The sequence below is a fragment of the Caretta caretta genome, chromosome 8, assembly GCF_965140235.1.
Source record: "Caretta caretta isolate rCarCar2 chromosome 8, rCarCar1.hap1, whole genome shotgun sequence".
NCBI classification, from domain to species: Eukaryota; Metazoa; Chordata; order Testudines; family Cheloniidae; genus Caretta; species Caretta caretta.
In genome coordinates this window covers 93,515,050-93,540,896 of record NC_134213.1, presented here as the reverse complement: position 1 = coordinate 93,540,896, position 25,847 = coordinate 93,515,050, and the positions used below count along the sequence as shown (strand labels likewise).

Sequence of the window (25,847 nt, the reverse complement as noted above, 5' to 3'; positions counted from 1 at the left end):
TATCCTCAGAGGTTAAGGAGAACATTTGTTTCCTCCCTCTCCTTGTAACAACCTTTTATGTACTTGAAAACTGTTATCATGTCCCCTCTCAGTCTTCTCTTCTCCAGACTAAACAAACCCAGTTTTTTCAGTCTTCCCTCATAGGTTATGTTTTCTAGACCTTTAATCATTTTTGTTGCTCTTCTCTGGACTTTCTCCAATTTGTCCACATCTTTCCTGAAATGTGGCACCCAGAATTGGACAGAATACTGCAGTTGAGGCCTAATCACCATGGAGTAGAGCGGAAGAATTACATCTCGTGTCTTGCTTACAACACTCCTGCTAATACATCCCGAAATTATGTTTGCTTTTTTTGCAACAGTGTTACACTGTTGACTCATATTTTAGCTTGTGATCCACTGTGGCCCCAAGATCACTTTCTGCAGTACTCCTTCCTAGGCAGTCTTTTCCCATTTTGTATGTGTGCAACTGACTGTTCCTTCCTAGGTGGAGTACTTTGCATTTGTCTTTGTTGAATATCATCCTGTTTACTTCATACCACTTCTCCAGTTTGTCCAGGTTATTTTGAATTTTAATCCTACCCTCTAAAGTACTTGCAACCCCTCCCAGCTTGGTATCATCTGCAAACTTTATATGTGTACTCTCTATACCATTATCTAAATCTTTGATGAAGTTATTGAACAGAACCAGACCCAGAACGGATCCCTGCAGAACCCCATGCGATATGCCCTTCCAGCTTGACTGAGAACTACCAGTTTTCCAACCTGTTATGTGCTCACCTTATAGTTGCTCCATCTGGGTTGTATTTCCTTAATTTGTTTATGAGAAAGTCACAGGAGACGGTATAAGAAGCCTTACAAAAATCAAGATATACTACATCTACAACTCCCCCCCCCCCATGGCTTGTTCCGCTTATTCCTGGATCAGGAAGCAAATTAACTGGAAGTGAAATTTTTTATAAGTAGAAAAATTGCTATTATGTTATAATTTGCATAAGAATCAAGTGACGTTTCTTGTAACGAACAAGTTATTGTTGCAATAACAATGGTTTTGGAGCAGTGGGCAGGTTTGACCATTCTCAGATACCAATATCCTTTGCATCTGATCATTATCTTTTCAGCATTAGCTTCGGTTTGGAAGCCTGTTAGATTATTAACAAAAACAATGAAAGGAAACTTACACCCAGTTAACACTTAAAGTGCAGACTTAAATTGACAAAAGCAAAAATGTAAGATCTTAAAACATTTAGTACAGTGGTTCTCAAGCTCTTCAAAATTTGCAGGGCTTCATGTGCAACAAATAGTTTGATTAATCAAAATTGAACATTCTCCTTCAGTTCTGCTCATATTTTGCCTGATTTCTTGTCTCCCTAGTTGAGGACTTGCAGGTTCAAAGTGGCTTTGTCAAAAGATTTTGGTGGAACTGTATTGTACCAAATATTGAGAGACTTGCAGTAGGAATTATGTAAAGCCAGTGTTAGTTATACCAGGGCTATCTGGTCCAGAATGTTTCTTTGGAAATACTAGCCAGTTGGTGGGTGCCACATGGGAATGGGGGAGGGGAATTAATCACTCTTTAGAAGTAATTTAGAAATGCAGGGATAAAAAAATAACCAAGATAGAGATGGTTTAGCAGGACTTATAGGAAGTGGAACTCCATTTCTTACTCTTCCAACAAATTCAAACCATGTGCATGCATATATGGAGTAAAGTATTTGTAAATATATGGGTATGTTTTGATTACAGGGTCATGGAATTCAGATTCTCAATAATAGTTTAAAAATAACTTCATTTTTTTCTGCTAGCACATGCATAGTGTTACATGTTCAACATGTACAAAAATTAAATTCTGTATCTCTTTTCAGTCTGCCTTTCCTTCATCTTAGCATTGTTTCAGGGTTTTTTTTAGTTTTTTCCATTAATATACAAATAAAAATAGCCAATCCTAAGGCTCGCTGTAGCATAGATAAGAACAACTTGAGCATATATCCAGATTCCAGAATTTTTTCTTAGTGCTGAAATGGGTGTGTCTAACTTATTTTTATTAGGACAGCTTTAGACATTATGGGCCTAACTCTCATTTATACCTCAGCTGTTTATACAGCTCTAATCATGGAAAGGGACCATAAAGTGAGTGTAATTATAATTTATTTCCACATAAAGTTCCCTTTAAACTGTTAGAGCAATGTAAAGGGGCTGTAGTGAAAATGAGAATCAGGCCCTGTACATTCAGATTGTTTGTGTGTTGCTATTACAGGGTGTACGTATTGCCATATGTGTGGTGGTGTGTGTTTGTTCTGTTTTTCTGGTCTTACGTCGTATTTCACTGATGTAACACGTAAGTTAGTGAATGCTTAACGGTATTAATAACCATATGCTGCTACAGTCTATGCAACTTTAATTTTCTATAACTATATCTAATATAGAATTCACTTCCAAAATAACAGTGGGGTGGGGGGAAGATGCTTTGTATTTGAAAGAATAGTTAATAGAGACTGTGAGCTATAATTATCTATAATATTAAGTGGTTTCAATTATTCTAGGTAATCATGAAAGAGAAGCTCAAGTGGTTTGTATTATCATTAGTATTGCAGAGGGATGTTCACCTTATTCATCATCTTCCTTTTGGTTATGCATTTTTACTGATGCAATCACTGTAGCATAAATACATATCCTCCATTGGGGGAGGGGAAAATGTGAATTACAGGTGTTAACTAATATTTGTACATATTGGATACCTGTTTAATATTTCAAAGTCATCACAGAATTAGTATGTTCTTCAGTCTGCTGTCTCATGGAATACTGTATTTTCAAATATAAAAAAGTTAGCGTAGTCAAATTAAGAAAAATATTTTTATAAGTGCCCAGGAGAAACTGAACTTCTGTTGATCTAACACTATTACTTAGATTTTCTGAATTGTGTCCCCAGAAAGAGAGCCTTTATTCCCTTCATATTAGGGAAACCACAATGCTTTCCACTGAGTTAAGAATGGAAATAATACCTGCAGCAACAGTCAGGGGGAAGCTATCTTTAGAGAAGACTTGTGTCATAGACACCTGTGTCACAGTGTCTTAGATATTTAAGTGCCTGGAACAATAGTATCTAGATAGTTTCTTAACATGCTAAAGTAATTGCTTCTCTTGAATTTCCTTTAGCATTGTGCTTTATATCAGAGGAGGCATGTGGCCAAATTATGCTTTTACATAGTTACTTTAGATTTACACCAGAATAACGGAACAGAATTTCTTTTTTTTTTAGTAACATGACAAATACATACATGCAGTGCACTGACTTGCCTTTATGATGTCCAAGCATTACTTATGCCTCAGTCCTGCAAAGACACATACTTAACTTCAGGCACACGTGTAGTTCCATTGTCTCAGTGAGCCTGCTCATGTGCCTAAAGTTAAGCATGAGTGTGGTTTACCTCACACTGAAGTCAAGTGCTCAGGATCATGCCAGTAACCTACTTTCTTAGTTATGTTGACAGGAAACTTTTTTTTCTCCCTCTGTTCAGTATGTACACTTCTTATGTCTTTTAGACTGCGTTTTCACGCAAAACATATAAAACTTAACTCCTGTGATTCCAAAGTTTATGTGCTTGAGACAGTAAGTACCTAAGGAAATAGCTCTTCGCCAAGCCTTTGAGTGCTTCTACTACCTTTTTATAAGCAAAGGAGGAGAAAAGTCTTGGATATCTAGAGGAGCTATTTCATCCTCTCAAGTTCTAGCAGATGGTATTGCAGGTCAGGAATAACTCCGGCAGATGAGATTGATCACCATATTCAAGCCATCTACCTGGGCGGTTTTTAAGTTATTGTCGAGATTTATTTAGAATATATGGAAGTTGCAGTCTTAAAATCTTATTTGATCACCCACAAACCCAGGGGAAGATGCAGAGAGATTCTGCATTATAGAATGTTGAATCGCTGCCTCTGGGGAAGAAATCCTTATTTAAGATATTCTGTACTTATAGTTTCAGCCATTTGGCACTGGTAAACATTCTTAGTGTTGACTTCCTCTCTGTGAGTGGCTGCATAATGTTAGTTTGGGGCATTTTCTTAGTCCTAATCTTTTCTTTCCTCCCACTTGTAAAAAAAATCTGTAAACATTTCTATTCAAAATCTCTTTGGAGGCTAAACCTGTAGAACCTGTCCTCATAACTAATTTAGCTGTGGTAGCAGCTGGAGAGCCTCCAGATTGGATCCTCAGGTGGAAATTCATTTTTTTTCCCCCCTTCATCCAAGCACAGAAAACTAGAAACCTATCTGATAACTAGATATAAGTATGGTCCTACTTAAAAATGTATAGCTATTTGATGATGGAACATGCAACTTCTTAGGAGAAATCACATTAAGAATTATGTCGTAAGATGTGTAATACATCCTTCAAAGCATAGGCAATGCATCAGCCTAATAGTTGTGCTTCTACGTCAGAAAGTTTTTGCCCCACCCAATGGAGCAGGGAACAAAGGTGATTTAAGTTGGATTCTGGGCTGTACTGGGTGCTAAAATGGGCCCCAGCACAAGTGAGAGCTGTTCCTGCATGCTCTAACTTGCAGGAGCCTATCAGAGATTGCCTATGGACTGCAGTGCTTATGGCAGCCCTACACTGCACTAGGAGAATCATCCCCCTGGTCCTTTGCAGTGCCTTTGACTTCTGTAGGCTATGGGGTGGGGGATAGAATTTTCCCAGGATATATTTCTCTTCACAGTGTCAGTTTAGCAAAGTTCCTGTCATTTTTCTATAAATGATTCTACTGCAAGTAATGGATCCTGCTTCCACTGAAGTCAGTTGCAAACCTCCATTGTCTTCAGAGGTCCAAAATCAGCCTGTAAATCTTGGAAAATTACTCAGACCTGTATAATATTAAAAAAACAAAACCTTGCTATTTACTTTCATATTGCCATTACCAGCAATGATGAGTTTAAAAACACACTGCGGGAGTACCAAGTATCAGAGGGGTAGCCATCTTAGGGTACCCTAAATACTACGGAATTAGGTCGAATTTATAGAAGTCGTTTTTTTAGAAATAAGTTTTATATATCCGAGTGTGTGTGTCCCCACAGAAAATGCTCTAAGTGCATTAACTCGGCGGAGTGCTTCCACAGTACCGAGGCAAGCATAGACTTCCGGAGTGTTGCACTGTGGGTAGCTATCCCACAGTTCCCGCAGTCTCCGCTGCCCATTGGAATTCTGGGTTGAGATCCCAATGCCTGATGGGGCTAAAACATTGTCGCGGGTGGTTCTGGGTACATATCGTTAGGCCCCCCTTCCCTCCCTCCATCCCTCCGTGAAAGCAAGGGCAGACAATCGTTTTGCGCCTTTTTTCCTGAGTTACCTGTGCAGACGCCATAGCACGGCAAGCATGGAGCCCGCTCAGGTAACCGTCACCCTATGTCTCCTGGGTGCTGACAGACGTGGTACTGCATTGCTACACAGCAGCATCAACCCCTTGCCTTGTGGCAGCAGACGGTACAATAAGACTGGCAGCCGTCATAGTCATGTCCGAGGTGCTCCTGGCCACGTTGGCCAGGAGCGCCTGGGCAGACATGGGCGCAGGGACTAAATTTGGAGTGACTTGACCAGGTCATTCTCTTTAGTCCTGCAGTCAGTCCTATTGAACGGTCTTATGGTGAGCAGGCAGGCGATACAGATTGCTAGCAGTCCTACTGCATCATCTTCTGCCGGGCAGCCATGAGATGTGGATGGCATGCAGTCCTTCTGCACGGTCTGCTGCCAGCCAAAGATGTAAAAGATAGATGGAGTGGATCAAAACAAGAAATAGACCAGATTTGTTTTGTATTCATTTGCTTCCCCCCCCTCCCCTGTCTAGGGGACTCATTCCTCTAGGTCACACTGCAGTCACTCACAGAGAAGGTGCAGCGAGGTAAATCTAGCCATGTATCAATCAGAGGCCAGGCTAACCTCCTTGTTCCAATAAGAACAATAACTTAGGTGCACCATTTCTTATTGGAACCCTCCGTGAAGTCCTGCCTGAAATACTCTTTGATGTAAAGCCACCCTGTTTGTTGATTTTAGCTCCCTGAAGCCAACCCTGTAAGCCATGTTGTCAGTCGCCCCTCCCTCCGTCAGAGCAACGGCAGACAATCGTTCCGCGCCTTTTTTCTGTGCGGACGCCATACCAAGGCAAGCATGGAGGCCGCTCAGCTCACTTTGGCAATTAGGAGCACATTAAACACCACACGCATTATCCAGCAATATATGCAGCACCAGAACCTGGCAGAGCGATACCGGGCGAGGAGGTGACGTCAGCGCGGTCACGTGAGTGATCAGGACATGGACACAGATTTCTCTGAAAGCATGGGCCCTGCCAATGCTTGCATCATGGTGCTAATGGGGCAGGTTCATGCTGTGGAATGCCGATTCTCGGCTTGGGAAACAAGCACAGACTGGTGGGACCGCATAGTGTTGCGGGTCTGGGACAATTCCCAGTGGCTGCGAAACTTTCACATGCGTAAGGGCACTTTCATGGAACTTTGTGACTTGCTTTTCCCCTGCCCTGAGGCGCATGAATACCAAGATGAGAGCAGCCCACACAGTTGAGAAGCGAGTGGCGATAGCCCTGTGGAAGCTTGCAACGCCAGACAGCTACCGGTCAGTTGGGAATCAATTTGGAGTGGGCAAATCTACTGTTGGGGCTGCTGTGATGCAAGTAGCCCACGCAATCAAAGATCTGCTGATATCAAGGGTAGTGACCCTGGGAAATGTGCAGGTCATAGTGGATGGCTTTGCTGCAATGGGATTCCCTAACTGTGGTGGGGCCATAGATGGAACCCATATCCCTATCTTGGCACCAGAGCACCAAGCCGGCAAGTACATAAACCGCAAGGGGTACTTTTCAGTAGTGCTGCAAGCTCTGGTGGATCACAAGGGACGTTTCACCAACATCAACGTGGGATGGCCGGGAAAGGTACATGACTCTCGCATCTTCAGGAACTCTGGTCTGTTTCAAAAGCTGCAGGAAGGGACTTTATTCCCAGACCAGAAAATAACTGTTGGGGATGTTGAAATGCCTATATGTATCCTTGGGGACCCAGCCTACCCCTTAATGCCATGGCTCTTGAAGCCGTACACAGGCAGCCTGGACAGTAGTCAGAAGCTGTTCAACTACAGGCTGAGCAAGTGCAGAATGGTGGTAGAATGTGCATTTGGACGTTTAAAGGCACGCTGGCGCAGTTTACTGACTCGCTTAGACCTCAGCGAAACCAATATTCCCACTGTTATTACTGCTTGCTGTGTGCTCCACAATATCTGTGAGAGTAAGGGGGAGACGTTTATGGCGGGGTGGGAGGTTGAGGCAAATCGCCTGGCTGTTGGTTATGCGCAGCCAGACACCAGGGCGGTTAGAAGAGCACAGGAGGGCGCGGTACGCATCAGAGAAGCTTTGAAAACCAGTTTCATGACGGGCCAGGCTACGGTGTGAAAGTTCTGTTTGTTTCTCCTTGATGAAACCCCCCGCCCCTTGGTTCACTCTACTTCCCTGCAAGCTAACCACCCTCCCCTCCTCCCTTCGATCACCACTTGCAGAGGCAATAAAGTCATTGTTGCTTCACATTCATGCATTCTTTATTCATTCATCACACAAATAGGGGGATGACTACCAAGGTAGCCCAGGAGGGGTGGTGGAGGAGGGAAGGAAAATGCCACACAGCACTTTAAAAGTTTACAACTTTAAAATTTATTGAATGACAGCCTTCTTTTTTTGGGGGGGGGCAATCCTCTGTGGCGGAGTGGCTGGTTGGCCGGTTCTTGGGCATCTGGGTGTGGAGGCTATGGAACTTGGAGAGGAGGGCGGTTGGTTACACAGGGGCTGTAGTGGCAGTCTGTGCTCCAGCTGCCTTTGCTGCAGCTCAACCATACACTGGAGCATACTGGTTTGGTCCTCCAGCAGCCTCAGCATTGAATCCTGCCTCCTCTCATCACGCTGCCGCCACATTTGAGCTTCAGCCCTGTCTTCAGCCCGCCACCTCTCCTCCCGGTCATTTTGTGCTTTCCTGCACTCTGACATTATTTGCCTCCACGCATTTGTCTGTGCTGTCAGTGTGGGAGGACAGCATGAGCTCAGAGAACATTTCATCACAAGTGCGTTTTTTTTTCTTTCTAATCTTCACTAGCCTCTGGGCAGGAGAAGATCCTGTGATCATTGAAACACATGCAGCTGGTGGAGGAAAAAAAAGGGACAGCGGTATTTAAAAAGACACATTTTATAAAACAGTGGCTACAGTCTTTCAGGGTAAACCTTGCTGTTAACATTACATACATAGCACATGTGCTTTCATTACAAGGTCACATTTTGCCTCCCCCCACCGCGTGGCTACCCCCTCAACCCTCCCCGTGGCTAACAGCGGGGAACATTTCTGTTCAGTCGCAGGCAAACAGCTCAGCAGGAACGGGCTCCTCTGAATGTCCCCTGAAGAAAAGCACCCTATTTCAACCAGGAGACCATGAATGATATCTCACTCTCCTGAGGATAACACAGAGAGATAAAGAACGGATGTTGTTTGAGCACCAGCAAACATTGTTGTACAATGATTCCCAAGTACGTGTTACTGGCCTGGAGTGGTAAAGTGTCCTACCATGAAGGACGCAATAAGGCTGCCCTCCCCAGAAACCTTTTGCAAAGGCTTTGGGAGTACATCCAGGAGAGCTGCGAATGCCAGGGCAAATTAATCCTTTCACATGCTTGTTTTTAAACCATGTATAGTATTTTAAAAGGTACACTCACCGGAGGTCCTTTCTCCGCCTGCTGGGTCCAGGAGGCAGCCTTGGGTGGGTTCGGGGGATACTAGCTCCAGGTCCAGGGTGAGAAACAGTTCCTGGCTGTCGGGAAAACCAGTTTCTCCGCTTGCTTGCTGTGAGCTATCTACAAACTCATCATCATCATCTTCTTCGTCCCCAAAACCTGCTTCCGTGTCGCCTCCATCTCCATTGAAGGAGTCAAACAACACGGCTGGGGTAGTGGTGGCTGAACCCCCTAAAATGGCATGCAGCTCATCATAGAAGTGGCATGTTTGGGGCTCTGACCCGGAGCGGCCATTCACTCCTCTGTTTTTCTGGTAGGCTTGCCTCAGCTCCTTCAGTTTCACGCGGCGCTGCTTCGGATCCCTGTTATGGCCTCTGTCCTTCATGCCCTGGGAGATTTTGACAAAGGTTTTGGCATTTCGAAAACTGGAACAGAGTTCTGATAGCACGGATTCCTCTCCCCATACAGCGATCAGATCCCGTACCTCCCATTCAGTCCATGCTGGAGCTCTTTTGCGATTCTGGGACTCCATCATGGTCACCTCTGCTGATGAGCTCTGCATGGTCACCTGCAGCTTGCCACGCTAGCCAAACAGGAAATGAGATTCAAAAGTTCGCAGTTCTTTTCCTGTCTACCTGGCCAGTGTATCTGAGTTGAGAGTGCTGTCCAGAGCGGTCACAATGGAGCACTCTGGGATAGCTCCCGGAGGCCAATACTGTCGAATTGTGTCCACAGTACCCCAAATTCGAGCCGGCAAGGCCGATTTAAGCGCTAATCCACTTGTCAGGGGTGGAGTAAGGAAATCGATTTTAAGAGCCCTTTAAGTCGAAATAAAGGGCTTCATCATGTGGACGGGTGCAGCTTTACATCGATTTAACGCTGCTAAATTCGACCTAAAGTCCTAGTGTAGACCAGGGCTTAGTCTGTATCCACAAAAACGAGGAGGAGTCTGGTGGCACCTTAAAGACTAACAGAAGTAGGCTCCTCACTAGGCTGCTCTTAAACCAAACTAAATGTATATTAGCATACCTAGAAGCAAATTAAATGGCAAAGATATACTTAGCAAGCACACAAAAAAAACTCTCAGGCAAAAGTGAGCATAGCCTCATAAGAACATAAACCGATTATCTTGGTTGCCTATGTTGCTCACAGCTATCAAAAAGTGACCCTGTACAACAAAGGAGAACAGAGAGCAAGTTCTTTTTGACAAGTGCTTCTTTCCTTTTAATCCTAATTAGCAGCTTCTATTCCAGGAGATACCAGCATGTATAAAGTAGCACTACATGTCAGAAGGTTCATTAAGACCTTGTTTACTTACTTAAACAAGGGTTGAAAATGTTTATAGAAGTAAAGTGGCATGGCACATTGATGTGCATAGCAATCTTTAGGTATGAATGCCCATAAACTGAAAATTATGTTCTCCCAGTATAATGTCACTGGAAGTCTGAATTCAGATTTGCTCGAGCGTGACTCTTAGGCTTCTAAGCCCATCCTTACATGGGGCTGCTGTGTGTTGAGGGCTGCTCTGTTACAAGTTGAGACTAGTCCACAGCTGTTCTAGGGCTGTTTTCTCTAACTTACTTTTTATGCTACCAGGGACTACTGACTGTGTCTTTACCTACCTATTGTAATGTAGGATAAGAACCACATCTTAATATAAAACACTCCAATTATGTTCTCTTTTTGCTTGAGCCATTTTCTGCCTGCTTATTTCAACTTAAACGCAACATCTTATGTTCTGGGCCCATGGACAATCTTTATAAAACATAATGCATAACAGTCGTCTCAAGCTTCCACAGCTTGAAACAGGGTCTCCCACCACCCCTGCCTAAATAATCATACCCAAATTATGGGAGAATAGATGAATGAATCAATATTATCCAAAGGCCGGCAAATCCAAGCTTTGGCGAATGGATGGGAGAAGCAAAATTCCACCATTGATAATCCTTTCCTGAAACAGCTTTATCGTTTGTAGAGAGGTCTCCAAGGTAACCAGGACTCTGCATATTTTACGGCTTTATAAATTGAAGTCAACACTTAAAACTGTACTCAGAAATTAACTAGAGGCCAGTCAGAGCATGGAGCAGAAGTGTTGTCTGCGAATCTGTAGCAATAACAGGAATCCACAAAGCAGATGATCAGACACTTGACACAGTGTATCCCAGACTGTGCATGTAAAAATGTCTATTGAAGCACTGTCAGTGTTGGAGGTATGCATGTGACTTATAGGATTTTTTTTAAAAGGCCCCAGAGGCGATCCCGGCAATTACAGGCCAGTAAGCCTAACTTCAGTACCAGGCAAATTGGTTGAAACTGTAGTAAAGAACAGAATTATCAGACACATAGATGAACATGATTTGTTGGGAAAGAGTCAACATGGTTTTTGTAAAGGGAAATCATGCCCCATTAATTGACTAGAATTCTTTGAAAGGGCCAACAAGCATGTGGACAACGGTAATGCAGTGTATAAAGTGTACATAGATTTTCAGAAAGCCTTTGACAAGGTCCCTCACTAAAGGCTCTTAAGCAAAGTAAGTTGTCATGGGATAAGAGGGAAGGTAGTTTCATGGATCAGCAACTGGTTAAAAGATAGGAAACAAAGGGTAGGAATAAATGGACAGTTTTCAGATTTGAGAGGGGTAAATAGTGGTGTCCCCCAGGGATTTGTACGGAGACCAGTCCTATTCAGCATATTCATAAATTATCTGGAAAAAGGGGTAAACAGTGAGGTGGCAAAATTTGCAGATGATACAAAATTGCTCAAGAAAGTTAATTCCGAAGCAGACTGCCAAGAGTTACAAAGGGACCTCACAAAACTGGGTGACTGGGCAACAAAATGGCAGATGAAATTCAGTGTTAATATAGGCAAAACATATTATATTGGAAAACATAATCCCAACTATACATATAAAATGATGGGATCTAAATTAGCTATTACCACTCAAGAAAGAGATCTTGGAGTCATTGTGGATAGTTCTCTGAAAACATCCACTCAATATGCAGTGGCAGTTAAAAAAGTGAACAGAATGTTGGGAATCATGAAGAAAGGGATAGATAGAAAATATCATATTGCCTCTATATAAATCTGTGGTATGCGCACATCTTGAATACTGTGTACAGATCTGGTTGCCCTGTCCCAAAAAAACATATATTGGAATTAGAAAAGTTACAGAAAAGGGCAACAAATTATTAGGGGCATGGAGCACTTCCATATGAGAAGAGATTAATAAAACTGGGACTTTTCAGCTTGGAAAAAAGATGAGTAAGGGGGGAAATGATAGAGGTCTATAAAATCATGACTGGTGTGGAGAAAGTAGATCAGGAATAAGAACTAGAGGTCACCAAATGAAATTAATAGGCAGCAGGTTTCAAACAAACAAAAGGAAGTTTTTCTTCACACAGTGCAGTTAACTTGTGGAATTCTTTGCCAGAGGATGTTGTGAAGGCGAAGACTATAACAAGGTTCAAAAAAGAACTAGATAAGTTCTTGGAGGGTAGGTCCATCAGTGGCTATTAGCCAGACTGGGCAGGGATGGTGTCCCTAGCCTCTGCTTGCCAGAAGCTAGGAATGGGCAACGGGATGGATCACTTGGTGATTACCTGTTCTGTTCATTCCCTCTGAAAGCCCCTGGCATTGGCCACTGTCGGAAGACAGGATACGGGGCTAGATGGACTTTTGGTCTGACCCAGTACGGCCGTTTTTATGTTCTTATGTTTTGTGCTGCTCCTGGTGGAGCATAACAGAACACTGTCCCTTGCACTGGGCTCATGATTTAGCAACTATTGAGCCCTTAGATATAAACTCTTAGGGGCAGGGATTGTCACTGTGTGTGTGTGTCATAAATATAAAGGGAAGGGTAAACCCCTTTAAAATCCCTCCTGGCCAGGAAAAAAAAAACTTCTCACCTGTAAAGAGAAAAGGAGTACTTGTGGCACCTTAGAGACTAACCAATTTATTTGAGCATGAGCTTTCGTGAGCTACAGCTCACTTCATCGGATGCATACCGTGGAAACTGCAGCAAACTTCATATACACACAGAGAACATGAAACAATACCTCCTCCCACCCCACTGTCCTGCTGGTAATAGCTTATCTAAAGTGATCATCAAGTTGGGCCATTTCCAGCACAAATCCAGGTTTTCTCACCCTCCACCCCCCCACACACAAACTCACTCTCCTGCTGGTAATAGCCCATCCAAAGTGACAACTCTCTACACAGTGTGCATGATAATCAAGTTGGGCCATTTCCTGCACAAATCCAGGTTCTCTCACCCCCTCACCCCCTTCCAAAAAACACACACACAAACTCACTCTCCTGCTGGTAATAGCTCATCCAAAGTGACCACTCTCCCAAAAATGTGCATGGTAATCAAGGTGGGCCATGTCCAGCACAAATCCAGGCTTTCTCACCCCCCCCCCTTTTTTTGTCTGGGACACACACACACACACACAAACTCACTCTCCTGCTGGCAATAGCTCATCCAAACTGACCACTCTCCAAGTTTAAATCCAAGTTTAACCAGAACGTCTGGGGGGGGGGTAGGAAAAAACAAGGGGAAATAGGCTACCTTGCATAATGACTTAGCCACTCCCAGTCTCTATTCAAGCCTAAATTAATAGTATCCAATTTGCAAATGAATTCCAATTCAGCAGTTTCTCGCTGGAGTCTGGATTTGAAGGTTTTTGTTTTAAGATAGCGACCTTCATGTCTGTGATTGCGTGACCAGAGAGATTGAAGTGTTCTCCGACTGGTTTATGAATGTTATAATTCTTGACATCTGATTTGTGTCCATTTATTCTTTTACGTAGAGACTGTCCAGTTTGACCAGTGTAAATGGCAGAGGGGCATTGCTGGCACATGATGGCATATATCACATTGGTGGATGTGCAGGTGAACGAGCCTCTGATAGTATGGCTGATGTTATTAGGCCCTGTGATGGTGTCCCCTGAATAGATATGTGGGCACAGTTGGCAACGGGCTTTGTTGCAAGGATAAGTTCCTGGGTTAGTGGTTCTGTTGTGTGGTATGTGGTTGTTGGTGAGTATTTGCTTCAGGTTGCGGGGCTGTCTGTAGGCAAGGACTGGCCTGTCTCCCAAGATTTGTGAGAGTGTTGGGTCATCCTTTAGGATAGGTTGTAGATCCTTAATAATGCGTTGGAGGGGTTTTAGTTGGGGGCTGAAGGTGACGGCTAGTGGCGTTCTGTTATTTTCTTTGTTAGGCCTGTCCTGTAGTAGGTAACTTCTGGGAACTCTTCTGGCTCTATCAATCTGTTTCTTCACTTCCGCAGGTGGGTATTGTAGTTGTAAGAAAGCGTGACAGAGATCTTGTAGGTGTTTGTCTCTGTCTGAGGGGTTGGAGCAAATGCGGTTGTATTGCAGAGCTTGGCTGTAGACGATGGATCTTGTGGTGTGGTCATAACTATTTTACATTTGGGGACAATGTATACCTTCAGATCAGCGGCACTGCTATGGGTACCCGCATGGCCCCACAGTATGCCAACATTTTTATGGCTGATTTAGAACAACGCTTCCTCAGCTCTCGTCCCCTAAAGCCCCTACTCTACTTGCGCTATATTGATGACATCTTCATCATCTGGACCCATGGAAAAGAAGCCCTTGAGGAATTCCACCATGATTTCAACAATTTCCATCCCACCATCAACCTCAGCCTGGTCCAGTCCACACAAGAGATCCACTTCCTGGACACTACAGTGCTAATAAACAATGGTCACATAAACACCACCCTATACCGGAAACCTACTGACCGCTATTCCTACCTGCATGCCTCCAGCTTTCACCCTGACCACACCACACGATCCATCGTCTACAGCTAAGCTTAGTTTACAATGAGAGATAGGAATACCACTACTATGAAAAAACACTAGGTCAGCATATTTGAATATTTTAAACCAATACTGGTAATTGCTTTTCTGTCAAAGTATTGAGCAGAAATAGTTTATTGGCTTAGTTTACACATTTAGTTTGTGGAAGGGATTTTCATGTTCCAGACAACTTAAAATAAAGAGGCATCTTACTAAAGGTTCATACTAAGGAAAAATAGAGAAGTGTATCTAATTTCCTGTCTCTTTCTATGTTGAACTGGAAACATATTATTTGCCTTTCTTTAGTTGCAGACGTTTAATGCCTCTGGACCCTGCAAAGATGTTCAAGACTTGACAAATGGTGTTGCAATGGCACAGGTACTTCATCAAATGTAAGTTGACAGTTAAGTTCAAAAAGTATATATCAAATTACTCTATGATCTTATTTACTCTTTTACCATAGTACGAGATATTCAGAATAACAAAGTATATCTTCCTAGAAAATGTTACATATCTCAACTTGTATGATATGGGTGTTGTAACTGAGCGAAAAAGATGCCTTTATGGTGTCACAGTGGGGTTGATACTGACTGAATATCAACAACATGATAGAGTGGATGGTTTGGAGTAATTTCTCCACCCTCTTCTCCTCTGAGCTTTTAGTTTGGTTTTTTTAGTATAAGCATAGCTGAAGCACAGATTTTCCCTTCTGTCCCATAGATTGTTCAGAACTAGTTTGCGATGGAAATTGATTTGTTACAGAATATGTTTGCAGTATTGTTGTAGTTGTGTTGGTCTCAGGACATGAGAGAGACAAGATGGGTGAGTTAATATCTTTTATTGGCCCAATTTCTGTTGGTGAAATAGAGAAGCTTTTGAGCTCCAAAGAGCTCTTCTTCAGGAGTTTGAAAGCTTGTCTCTTTCACCAACAGAAGTTGGTCCAATAAAAGATATTAACTCACCCACCTTGTCTCTCTTATTACAGAATAGTCTAATGGGAAAAGGTTTTGGGAGCATACATTGAATCTTTGTGTCTTGTTCGTGGTGGAAAAAATGATATGGAATACAAACATTAGAATCATCTCTGTTCTCTTTTCTGTCTGTGTCTTCATGAATTGTTTTTGTTTTCTCAGTTAATTAATTGGGACAAACTATCCCTAAATTCCCAATAGCAGTACTCATGGAACTAGATGCAGGTCAGAATGTGCAAGGAGTACAAGATCATAATTAATTTCTCTTGACACCATTTTCATGGATATCAGTGCTTGAGTCCTTGCTCTACTTTCTTTTTAGAGAGAGGAATTGGAAATTCAGCCTACATGTCTTTGTGTAGTACTGCTATTGGGTTTGCCTAACTCCTTGACCCTTATGTTTTATGGGTAATTGGGAGCTTTTATAGTTCAAGTACTGAAGCGGTCATGGGAAAACCCCTATTTAAAAATGGGAGGGATATTGAAAATATTTTTCTGTCCTTCTGCTAAGATTACAACAGTGAATTGGGATTAGAATGGCGGAGTGGAGTCAAACACTAGTGGACATGTCACTTTGGTGGCATGCACACTGTTTGAAACTGCAGTCAGCTCAGACACAAGATCATAACATCATACTGTCCCTGAAATAATGTTATGCCTCAACTCAGCATTGTGACTTTACTGCTGGCTCAGATACGAAAAGAACGGTTTAATGCAGAGCCATATACTGTTTAAAAACACAGTTTGGGTGATTAGCAAGTTGATAAGTGTAAGCAGGTGTCTTTCCCAACCTGCTCAAAAACACAGTACACACATGTTATATAAGGGCAAAGATAACCACCTGCTTAGGGTTTGGCTTTAACAAAATGATTCAAAGTGAAGTTACACAACTTTAAGCCCAAAATTACTCCTTCGGTTTGACTGCTCTTAGGGTTGCTCCCCGAGGACTGGTTAGCCTAGATCCTCTGACCAAAGGGGCAGCACCCACTTCTGTATCTTGGCTGGGTTAACAAACTGCACCTACCACAATCAGCAGAGATTAGTTAACGTCTTCCTGCTGTAACTACATCCTCACAGTTTGACAACGAACCATTGATAACTGCTCTTTGAGTACGGTGTCTCAGCCAGTTCTTCACCCACTTTATAGTAGTTTCATCTCAACCACATTTCCCTAGTTTGCTTATGAGAACATCTTGTGGGACTGTGACAAGAGCCTTACTAAAATCAAGATGCGTCATGTATACTGTTTCCCCCAGCATGGTAGGCCAGTGACCCTGTCAAAGAAAGAAATTCAGTTGGTTTGGCATGATTTGTTTTTGACAAACCCATGCTGGCTATTCCTTATAACACTGTTATTCTCCAAGTGCTTACAAATTGATTGTTTAATAACTTATTCCAATATTGTTAAATGGTTCCATTGGTAAAGTAATAGCATGCATATGGACTGGCCTTTAAAGTCTCTCAAAGTCTCTTAATGAGAGCAAGATCCATTCAGTGGGACAACTTTATATTAGTAGCTCTGAAAAGAAATAGAAAAAGTTATGTAAAATGACAATCTAGAACAAATAACTTTTTCTTTCCTAATTCCATTGACTAATTAAACTGCTATAGGATAAGTGTTTAAATATGTTTACTCTAACTGTAATTGCTCTAGCTGGTTTTTGTCAGTTCAGATTTTTTTAAATTGTTTATTCTAAACAGAAACATGATTTTTTTTGTCTGATGTTACAAAGCACAAAAACTAGGCATAGTAAAGAAATATTTTAGATATTTGTGTTTTAATTCACTATATTCTTGAAGCCTCAAAATTTCTTCTGCCCTGCAGAGTGGAGTGTCTTCTAAGGAATCTCCTTCCTTCGAAGTTTTTAAGGTCAGGCTTGACAAAGCCCTGGCTGGGATGATTTAGTTGGGGATTGGTCCTGCTTTGAGCAGGGGGTTGGACTAGATGACCTCCTGAGGTCCCTTCCAACCCTGATATTCTGTGATTCTCTGATACCTAGCTTCCATGTCTTGTTCAGTAGAATTCACTCTTCAGGACAGAAAATTTCCAAGAATGTACCTCTTCGGATACTGTAGTGAATTTTCTAATATAAAACTAACGCTGGAGGTCTGATGTCTTATTTGAATTATGCCATTTTAATGTTTAGTAAATACATTTTATTTTTATTCTAGAGATGTTGCCTGGTTTGATGAATCATGGCTAAGCCGTATTAAAGAAGATGTTGGTGACAATTGGAGAATAAAGGTACCAAAAATGAAAGTTGGCAAAAGCTATTTGCAGTTGCTTAGGATGATTTTTCCTGAGTTTATCTAATATTACTATGTTGTAGTGTTGGGGGTGTGTGTGTGGGTGTGTGTGTGTGTCAAAAAGAGCAATAATTAACACATATATTCAAATTATACGTAACCGACTTGAACATATTTTTTATGATCTATGCTTCACATGCAGTTCCTTTCTCATCTTAATTTTGTCCCAGCCTCATTAAATATTTTTGTCATAAAACTACAGTGTACATTTTTTTAAATGAAAAATAAAATGCAGTCAGATTATACTTTTGTTTTTTATCAGAGAAAAGTATCTATTCTTAATAGTAGCATATAACCAATGTTATCTTTTATACACTGTTAGGCCAGTAATCTGAAAAAGGTTCTGCAAGGAATTATGGACTACTATCATGAGGTATGGAAAAAGCAGCAGTTTTGTTGTTTTTGTTCATATAACACATAAGGATTGGTCTTTTTTGCTAAAGTTAATCCTGACTCTAGAATAATACTAACTTGTTCCTATAATGATACTCTTTTTGTGAAATGTATGTTTATCGCGTGGTATAAATGAAAATTCTCTCAATATAGAAATACTGAGGCCGCGTGTAAAACTTGTTTGGGTGGAGTGATGGGTATTTCTCAAGCATGCTATGACTTGACCAAGTAATAGAAACTCTGTAGAACTCAACACTGAATTTACACTGTCTAGTCCATTATGTTTTTAGCAGCAGACGTGTTCAGCCAGCTGCAAATGAAATTCTCCACAACCTGGTTCTGCCTCTTTACTACGACATTAATGATTGCACATCCTGCAGAAACATGCTTGCTGCCATATAAGAAGAAAGTGAGGCTTTTGATATTGCATATTTATAAAAGCATCCTTTTGTGGAAAAGTATGCGACCTTATTTGGCTTTAAAAGCTAACTAGAGCTAGGCCTTATAACTATTTGGATGAGAAATCCCGGGAGGGGAGAGAACATCCTGTGAAACAATTTGTGCTGCTGCTCTTAGGTTCTGCAAATAGAAAAAACTGATTCTCTTAGCTTCATGGGTAGCCTGAAAGCTTTTAATTTTTTGCGTGGTTTTTTTTTTTTTTTTAAATAAGCAAGGATAATCTTATTTGATATTTATTCACTTAGTTACTTTTCTCCACAGTACGCTTTCAAAATCAGTATTTATTTTTGCCAGAATCCACTTACTCATTGGATAATTTTGCTTTACTCGTGACTGAGAGATAGTCACTTCTATTCAAAGCTCCTTATTGTCACTTTCCAAAGCAATCTCTTGGGCTAAAATTTCAAATCTCTGTTCTAAGACTCAACGCAAATTGTTCTGGAAAACTTGCAGGGAGGGGGCGAAAAAAAAACTTGAATAAATTGATCAGACAAATAAATGCACATTCAGGTTTTGACAAAATAATAATTTGATCACAGTACTTTTTCTGTTAGATTGTTAAGAAAAGGATACTAAATGACAACTGTTAATACACCACCCAACCTTGAGCCTTGAATTGCTATAAAGTGAGGCAGTTTAAAGTTAAGATTCCCACAATAACCCTAATTCTGCCTGCTTGAACGCTTCTTTTTTTTAAACAAAAAGATAGTTCATTCTGTGATTATGTGCAAGATAACCAGCTTCCATTTGACAAACACAATATAATAATGAAAACAAACAACTTTATGTCCTTCTCTCCCGCTAAGATTGTCAATTGTGTTTTATCTAAAACAGCTATCACCAACCAGTCGATCGTGATCGACTGGTCGATCCTGGAGGATCTCCCAGTCGATCACAATCTCCAGTGTGCAGCTGGGCTGCTGCCAAGATAGGCTCCCTGCTGCCCCGGCCCCACGCCGCTCCTGGAAGCGGCCAGCGCAGCCTGGGGGTGGGGGGTCAGGGGTCTCCCGCCACACGCTGCTCCTGCCTGTAAGCACTGTCCCCACAGCTCCCATTGGCTGGGAATGGGGAGCTGTGAGGGCGGTGCCTGCAGAGGGGGCATCACACACAGCCACATGCTCCCCGCCCCCAGGGGCTGCAGGGGCGCATTGGCCCTTTCCAGGAGTGGCATGGGGCCAAGGTAGGCAGAGAGCCTGCCTTAGTGGCAGCCACGCTGCGCCACTGACCGGGAGCCGTTGGAGATAAGTGCTGCCCCACGGGAGGTTGCACCCCAGCCCTGAGCCCCCTCCTGGAGCCAACACCCCGAGTCCCTTCTTGCACCCTGAACCCCCTCCTGCACCCTAAGCCCCAGCCCTGACCCTCCTCCCAGGACGAGCACCTCCACCCCTTCCTGCATCCCAGCCCTGACCCCCCTCCCAGAGCCAGCACCCCGAATCCCCTCCTACACCCCAACACTCTGCCCCAGTCTGGAGCCCCCTCCTGCACCCAAACTCCCTCCCAGAGCTTGCACTCCTCACCCCCTTCTGCATCCCAACCCTCTGCCCCAGGCTCAGCCTAGAGCCCCCTCCCACATTGTGAAACTCTCGGCCCCAGCTTAGAGCCCTCATCCCTTCCCGAACCCCAACCCCCTGCCCCAACCTGGTGAAAGCGAGTGAAGCTGTGGGAGAGCGAGTGAGGGGGAGGGTGGGGGGGAATGGAGTGAGTGGGATGGGACTTTGGGGAAGGGACGGGGCCTCAGGGAGCGGGCAGGGTAGATCGTGGGTTGTCCTTAAATTCAAAAAGTGATCTTGGGTGTAAAAAGGTTGGAGACCATTGATGTAAAATGTAGAAACAGTATTTTGTATTACTGCTCACCTGTTCCAGGAACATGTAACTAGTGACCATATAATACTTATGTGCAGGGGGCTGAGCAGATATAAAACCCCTGAATTTTGTGCAGTTAGTGCATTGCTATTGCATATCCATTTTAAGGAACTCATCACCGTAGAATCTAGGTGTAGGCCTTTTTGTATTAACATATAGTATGGCACATTTTCATGGGTGGTGTATGTGTGTTTTGGGTGCGTGGCTTTTTTTTTTTTAGGGGGTTTTCCTGGAGATACTGCTTTAAAGCTATACATCCCTCTAGCTGTTTTGTTTTTCTAGGCCTTTTCAAATTTCTTACTATTTTTCTTCATAGTCTTATTTCCTTAATTCAGTATTGCTATCTGAGTATGTTACCATTAGCAAAAGGCTGGGTGACAGACTAAGTAGTTCTTCTGTGTATAGTAACTCAAAGTGGTGTCTAGGGTCTTTCCTCATCTGTCTCCAAAGATCATATTTACCTCCAGTAATATTTCCAGTTTTTTTGTCCAGACTGTTTCCCAGGCCAGATTTTTTTTGCATGATAGAATAATATGTATATGGATGCTAAATCTTCATCATGCATATAATTGAAATGCCAAACGTATCTTTTATATTTTGCAGTTTTTAGGTCAGCAGATTTCAGAAGAACTTGTTCCTGACTTAAATCAGATATCTGAACATTCAGATCCTACAGAGCTGGGCAGGTTACTGCAGCTTATTTTAGGTTGTGCAGTCAACTGTGAAAAGAAACAAGGTACATGCTGTTTTCACCTGTTGAGGCTATACCTAGGAACAACCTCCTGAGGCAACCCTTACTGTAGGAAATAGCAAATAGTAGCACACATACAGAATAAGATGGAATTGATGTCACATTTAAAAAATACTTTCTGTTCCTGAATCAAACAGTAGGTTTTAGCCTCTTTCTGCTAATGTGTTATACAATATTATTATCATAAACTCTTTGAAATTGGAGTTTGTGAAAACTAATAATAACTTTAGAAAGTGTCTGCATTCAGGTTCTTAGCTTGGCGTCAAATATTTTTTGTTAAAAGTGAACTGGAAAGTGACTTTTACATTTATTACTTATACTTTATAAAATCCTGGATTGATAACAAAATATGTGCCCAAGCATAAAATTTACAAATGAATAACTTAAACTATTGGTTTTAAAATGTATCTCTTATTTATCTGTAAAGGTCTAAGATGATTGCTTTTTGTTTGTTAATGCCCACATAAGCACCCATTACAGTGCAGGAAAACGCTTTGATCATTAATTAAATGATTTTTTTTTATTGAAAGTCTCTTTTGCATTAGTGATTATTTAGCAAAGTGGTATCATCTTGCACTGAGAATTAAAACATTTAGTGATGACATTTCATCTACCACGGTTCGTGTGCTATCTCAGTGACAAGTGTTTCTCCACCAAAAAATTTGAAAACTCAAACAAACCAAATAAAGCTGACACAGTAGGGTCAAATGTAAACTGGCAAAACTTTGGAAATGTAGATATTTAAAGGCTTTTCACTCCTTTGTACATACTGTAAATTTTAGAAGTACTCATAGTAAATAAGATGTTAAATTGTTCTAATATGTCATGTGTTGTAAAATTTACAACTTTCATGCTGGAATGAAAAGCCTTAGTTTGAATTTTGGTCTCCTGTGAGTTTAAATGAAGCCCTTCTGTCTTAAATAGTAGTTTAATTTTGTGTTGTGAAATGGTGTAAATAGAAACTACAGCTTTTGCAATGCATAACATAAGCTATCTGTGCTATAAAACAACAGGTGCCTTTGTGGAAAAAGTTGTATTGTAAAGCTTTAGATCTGGTCGGTCAGTCTTCTTTTTTCTTAGTTAGCAGTCAAAAACATTTTGCAGTAATATTCTAGTCCTAGTATGTTCAAAGGGCCAAATTTTCTCTTGGCTATATGCCTACCTCGGAAGGAAAACTTTGTCCTTAATCTAATCTTGCAAACTTCTGTATGATACAACCCATTGAAATTATGTGAGTAAACGTATGGGAGAATTGGGCCTATGTATATAGGGCCTCACTCCATATTTACTAATATGTCAGCATCACTGAAACTATTCTTAATAAGAGCAATAACTTTTTTGGAAATGATTTGTCATAGAATTATCATGTTCTTTGTTACATTGATGTCTGCTTTGTGGAAAGGGCAGAACATATGCCACTTCAAGCCATTTTACGGTAAATGTTGTCATAAGTAAATTATTGCAAATACTTTTTCGCCATTACAGAACATATACAAAATATAATGACCCTAGAAGAGTCTGTTCAACATGTTGTTATGGCTGCTATTCAAGAGGTAAGTAATAATTCATGTATAAACAGGAAATCTTGAATATAAATATATAGAGCCAGATCTTTACACCCTGCCCCTCTTCCCTTTCCAGCTGTTTTGCATTGATCACCAGCAAAAAGGAACCAGAAAGCTTCCTTAAAGGCAGTTGGGCATTCCCCGTGTGTCTTGTAAACAGCTCTATGCTATCTGTTCTCAATTCAGCTCTTGTGCCAGAGCACACTTTGTGTTCTGGGGATCCTTACTTGAGTGTTGGTCCTTAGAGGGCTGTTAAAAGCAGATGGAAGTTAGGGCAGCCCTTAAACTGCTCTGACTTCTGCACGGGACCAGCTCTCCTGAACTTCTTTTTCCCATGGGACCTTACCTAGCAGTTCTCTAAGTTTGGTAAAGTCTGCTTCTTTGAAGTCTGTTTTACTTGGAGCTCTTTGATTTAATTGGGGTTGGTCCTGATTTAGTTGGGGTTGGTCCTGCTTTGAGCAGGGGGTTGGACGAGATGACCTCCTGAGGTCTCTTCCAACCCTAATCTTCTATGATTCTACTAACACCTATCCTGCACTGAAAATATATCCAGTAATAAAACCTAATACAACTTTAGTTTCGATAGTTAAGAAACCAGTTGTGTTTAAGGGTACTAAGGTTTTGTGTGTAGGTAATAATTCTGCTAATCAGAATTTTGTTTGCTACATATTTTGACCTATTGAACTTCTGGCTAAAGTCTGGGTCTAGTGCTATGACTTTTTTTTTTTTTTTTTTTCTTGAGTAAGAGGCAAAGCTTATTAGCTGTGGTAGTTGGCAAACACAGTATCCAGTACTCCATACTAGTCTTCCAGTTGTTCCCTGTATGACAATTTATCGAAGAAATATTGGAGTGTGACAGCTGCTAATGGTGATTAAACTCATTGGGTGGACATCTGTCCACACTGAAATTGATGAGAGTTTTGCCATTGATTTCAGTGGAGCCAAAATTTAACCCATAAAGTTACTACATCTGTTTTGTTAAAAGAACAGAGTACTTTCTCTGGCTACTGTAGATCTTGAATTAACAGTTAAGTGTAACAGTGTAATACTCAAATACTAATTGTCACAGTTTCAGGGCATCTGCATCTGTATTCCCCCTCCGTGGTCCACCAAGGGCATCCATTCCAGGCTCCCAACTGTCACCTCTCTTGCATGAAGACCTGCATCTCTCCTGACTGGCCGTTCTTTCAGGCTTCATGGTTCCCTACCTATACTGTTATCCCCAGAAAGACAGGGTCTGCACTTCGCGTTTTTTCCCAGAAGCTATGACTAGTGCATGGCTTGCAATCATAAGTTACCACACAGCTCTTTCTTTAGTCTTAATGTGAAAGCATTACAGGGAAAACATATTAAACAATAAAAGAACCTTCATGCATGAAAAAGTTTACCAGTGGTTACCCCCAACTCCAGACTCAAGCTCTGATAGGTTTCAGTCCTTCAAAACTCACAACTGGGTTTTCTCTGTGGTTAAGAGTTCATAGCTTTCTCAGATTCAGAACCCTGGTTGGGAAGTTCACCGTTTCTTAGTATACTTCGGGCCTTTCATCTCCTATCTCTGGTAACAGATAATCAGCAGACGTGGTACACTTCTTAGGGCATAGTTTCAGAAGGCTGAGTTTTTGCATAAGTGGAGGTGGGAATTTTCATTAACCTCTTCCTAGGTATTCCTCCGGAAATCCACTTCAAACTTGGTGTCCTAAAAGTCCATTCTTGTCTTGTCCATACATTTTCAATATAATCCTTTGTACTCCCAGGCCTCACATCACATCTCTCCCTTAGAAAAGTTATGTGCAGTCCTGGCTCACAATAATACATAAACCATTCATTTAATACAATGGACCCCTGTCAAGGTTCCTTCCCCACTCTGAACTCTAGGGTACAGATGTGGGGACCTGCATGAAAAGCCCCCTAAGCTTATTTTTACCAGCTTAGGTTAAAACTTCCGCAAGGTACAAACTATTTTACCTTTTGCCCTTGGACTTTATTGCTGCCACCACCAAGCATCTAACAAATATATAACCAGGAAAGAGCCCACTTGGAAACATCTTTCCGCCCAAAATCCTCCCCAAACCCTACACCCCCTTTCCTGGGGAAGGTTTGATAAAAATCCTCACCAATTTGCATTGGTGAACACAGACCCAAACCCTCGGATCTTAAGAACAATGAAAAAGCAATCAGGTTCTTAAAAGAAGAATTTTAATTGGAGAAAAAGTAAAAAAAATCACCTCTGTAAAATCAGGATGGTAAATACCTTACAGGGTAATCAGATTCAAAACATAGAGAGTCCCTCTAGGCAAAACCTTAAGTTACAAAAAGACACAAAAACAGGAATATCCATTCCATTCAGCACAGCTTATTTTATCAGCCATTCAAAGAAACCAGAATCTAATGCATATCTAGCTAGATTACTTACTAAGTTCTAAGACTCCATTCCTTTTCTGTTCCTGGCAAAAACAACACACAGACAGAGCAAACCTTTGTTTCTCCCCCCCTCCAGCTTTGAAAGTATCTTGTCTCCTCATTGGTCATTTTGGTCAGGTGCCAGCGAGGTTATCCTAGCTTCTTAACCCTTTACAGGTGAAAGGGTTTTTCCTCTGGCCAGGAGGGCTTTTAAAGGTGTTTACCCTTCCCTTTATATTTTGACACCCCCAAAGATACTTAACCTTAATTCAATAAGGTTTCCCAAGGATATGCAGGAAACTTCTGTATCTGTCCACTAACAACTACTGAAGTTAAATGGGGGAGAGGTGGTAAATCCAAGTTTTTATTCAATAACAGAAGCCACTAGCTCTATAGTAAAATAGTGCAAACAGATATAATGTATGTGGCATTTTTTATTTTTTTTTAGCTCATGAGCAAGGAAATACTGAGTTCTGTCACAAATGATACATCTGGTGAAATGGAGCAACAGGTAATTGCTTTATGTTCGTTATAATAGTCAAAGCAATG

The 25,847-nt window shown here is 41.7% G+C and overlaps 2 protein-coding genes across 3 annotated transcripts in view; one reads left to right on the top strand and one right to left on the bottom strand.

Moving 5' to 3' along the window:
- The window catches only part of HOOK1 (hook microtubule tethering protein 1), a 64,521-nt gene that overhangs the window by 11,456 nt on the left and 27,218 nt on the right, over window positions 1-25,847 (top strand). For both annotated transcript variants that reach the window (XM_048859623.2, XM_048859622.2), the window contains exons 2-7: window positions 14,896-14,981; window positions 17,733-17,805; window positions 18,190-18,240; window positions 21,186-21,318; window positions 22,819-22,886; window positions 25,747-25,809. In XM_048859623.2, coding sequence (XP_048715580.1) covers window positions 14,896-14,981; window positions 17,733-17,805; window positions 18,190-18,240; window positions 21,186-21,318; window positions 22,819-22,886; window positions 25,747-25,809 — 474 coding nt within the window. The remainder of the gene's footprint in view (window positions 1-14,895; window positions 14,982-17,732; window positions 17,806-18,189; window positions 18,241-21,185; window positions 21,319-22,818; window positions 22,887-25,746; window positions 25,810-25,847) is intronic.
- Window positions 7,730-9,401, bottom strand: LOC142073125 (uncharacterized). Its single transcript, XM_075131981.1, has 2 exons — window positions 8,750-9,401; window positions 7,730-8,182 (listed from the first exon to the last, which is right to left on the bottom strand). The coding sequence occupies exons 1-2, from the start codon at window positions 9,327-9,329 to the stop codon at window positions 8,004-8,006; spliced, it is 759 nt and encodes a 252-aa protein (XP_074988082.1). The 5' UTR covers window positions 9,330-9,401; the 3' UTR covers window positions 7,730-8,003.

Excerpts from the sequence above, each read along its gene's own strand:
- LOC142073125 (XM_075131981.1), bottom strand. The coding sequence starts at position 9,329 with ATGCAGAGCTCATCAGCAGAGGTGACCATGATGGAGTCCCAGAATCGC. Across the intron at positions 8,183-8,749 it reads AGGCGGAGAAAGGACCTCCG|CTGCATGTGTTTCAATGATC; the intron begins GTGAGTGTACCT and ends TTCCTCCACCAG.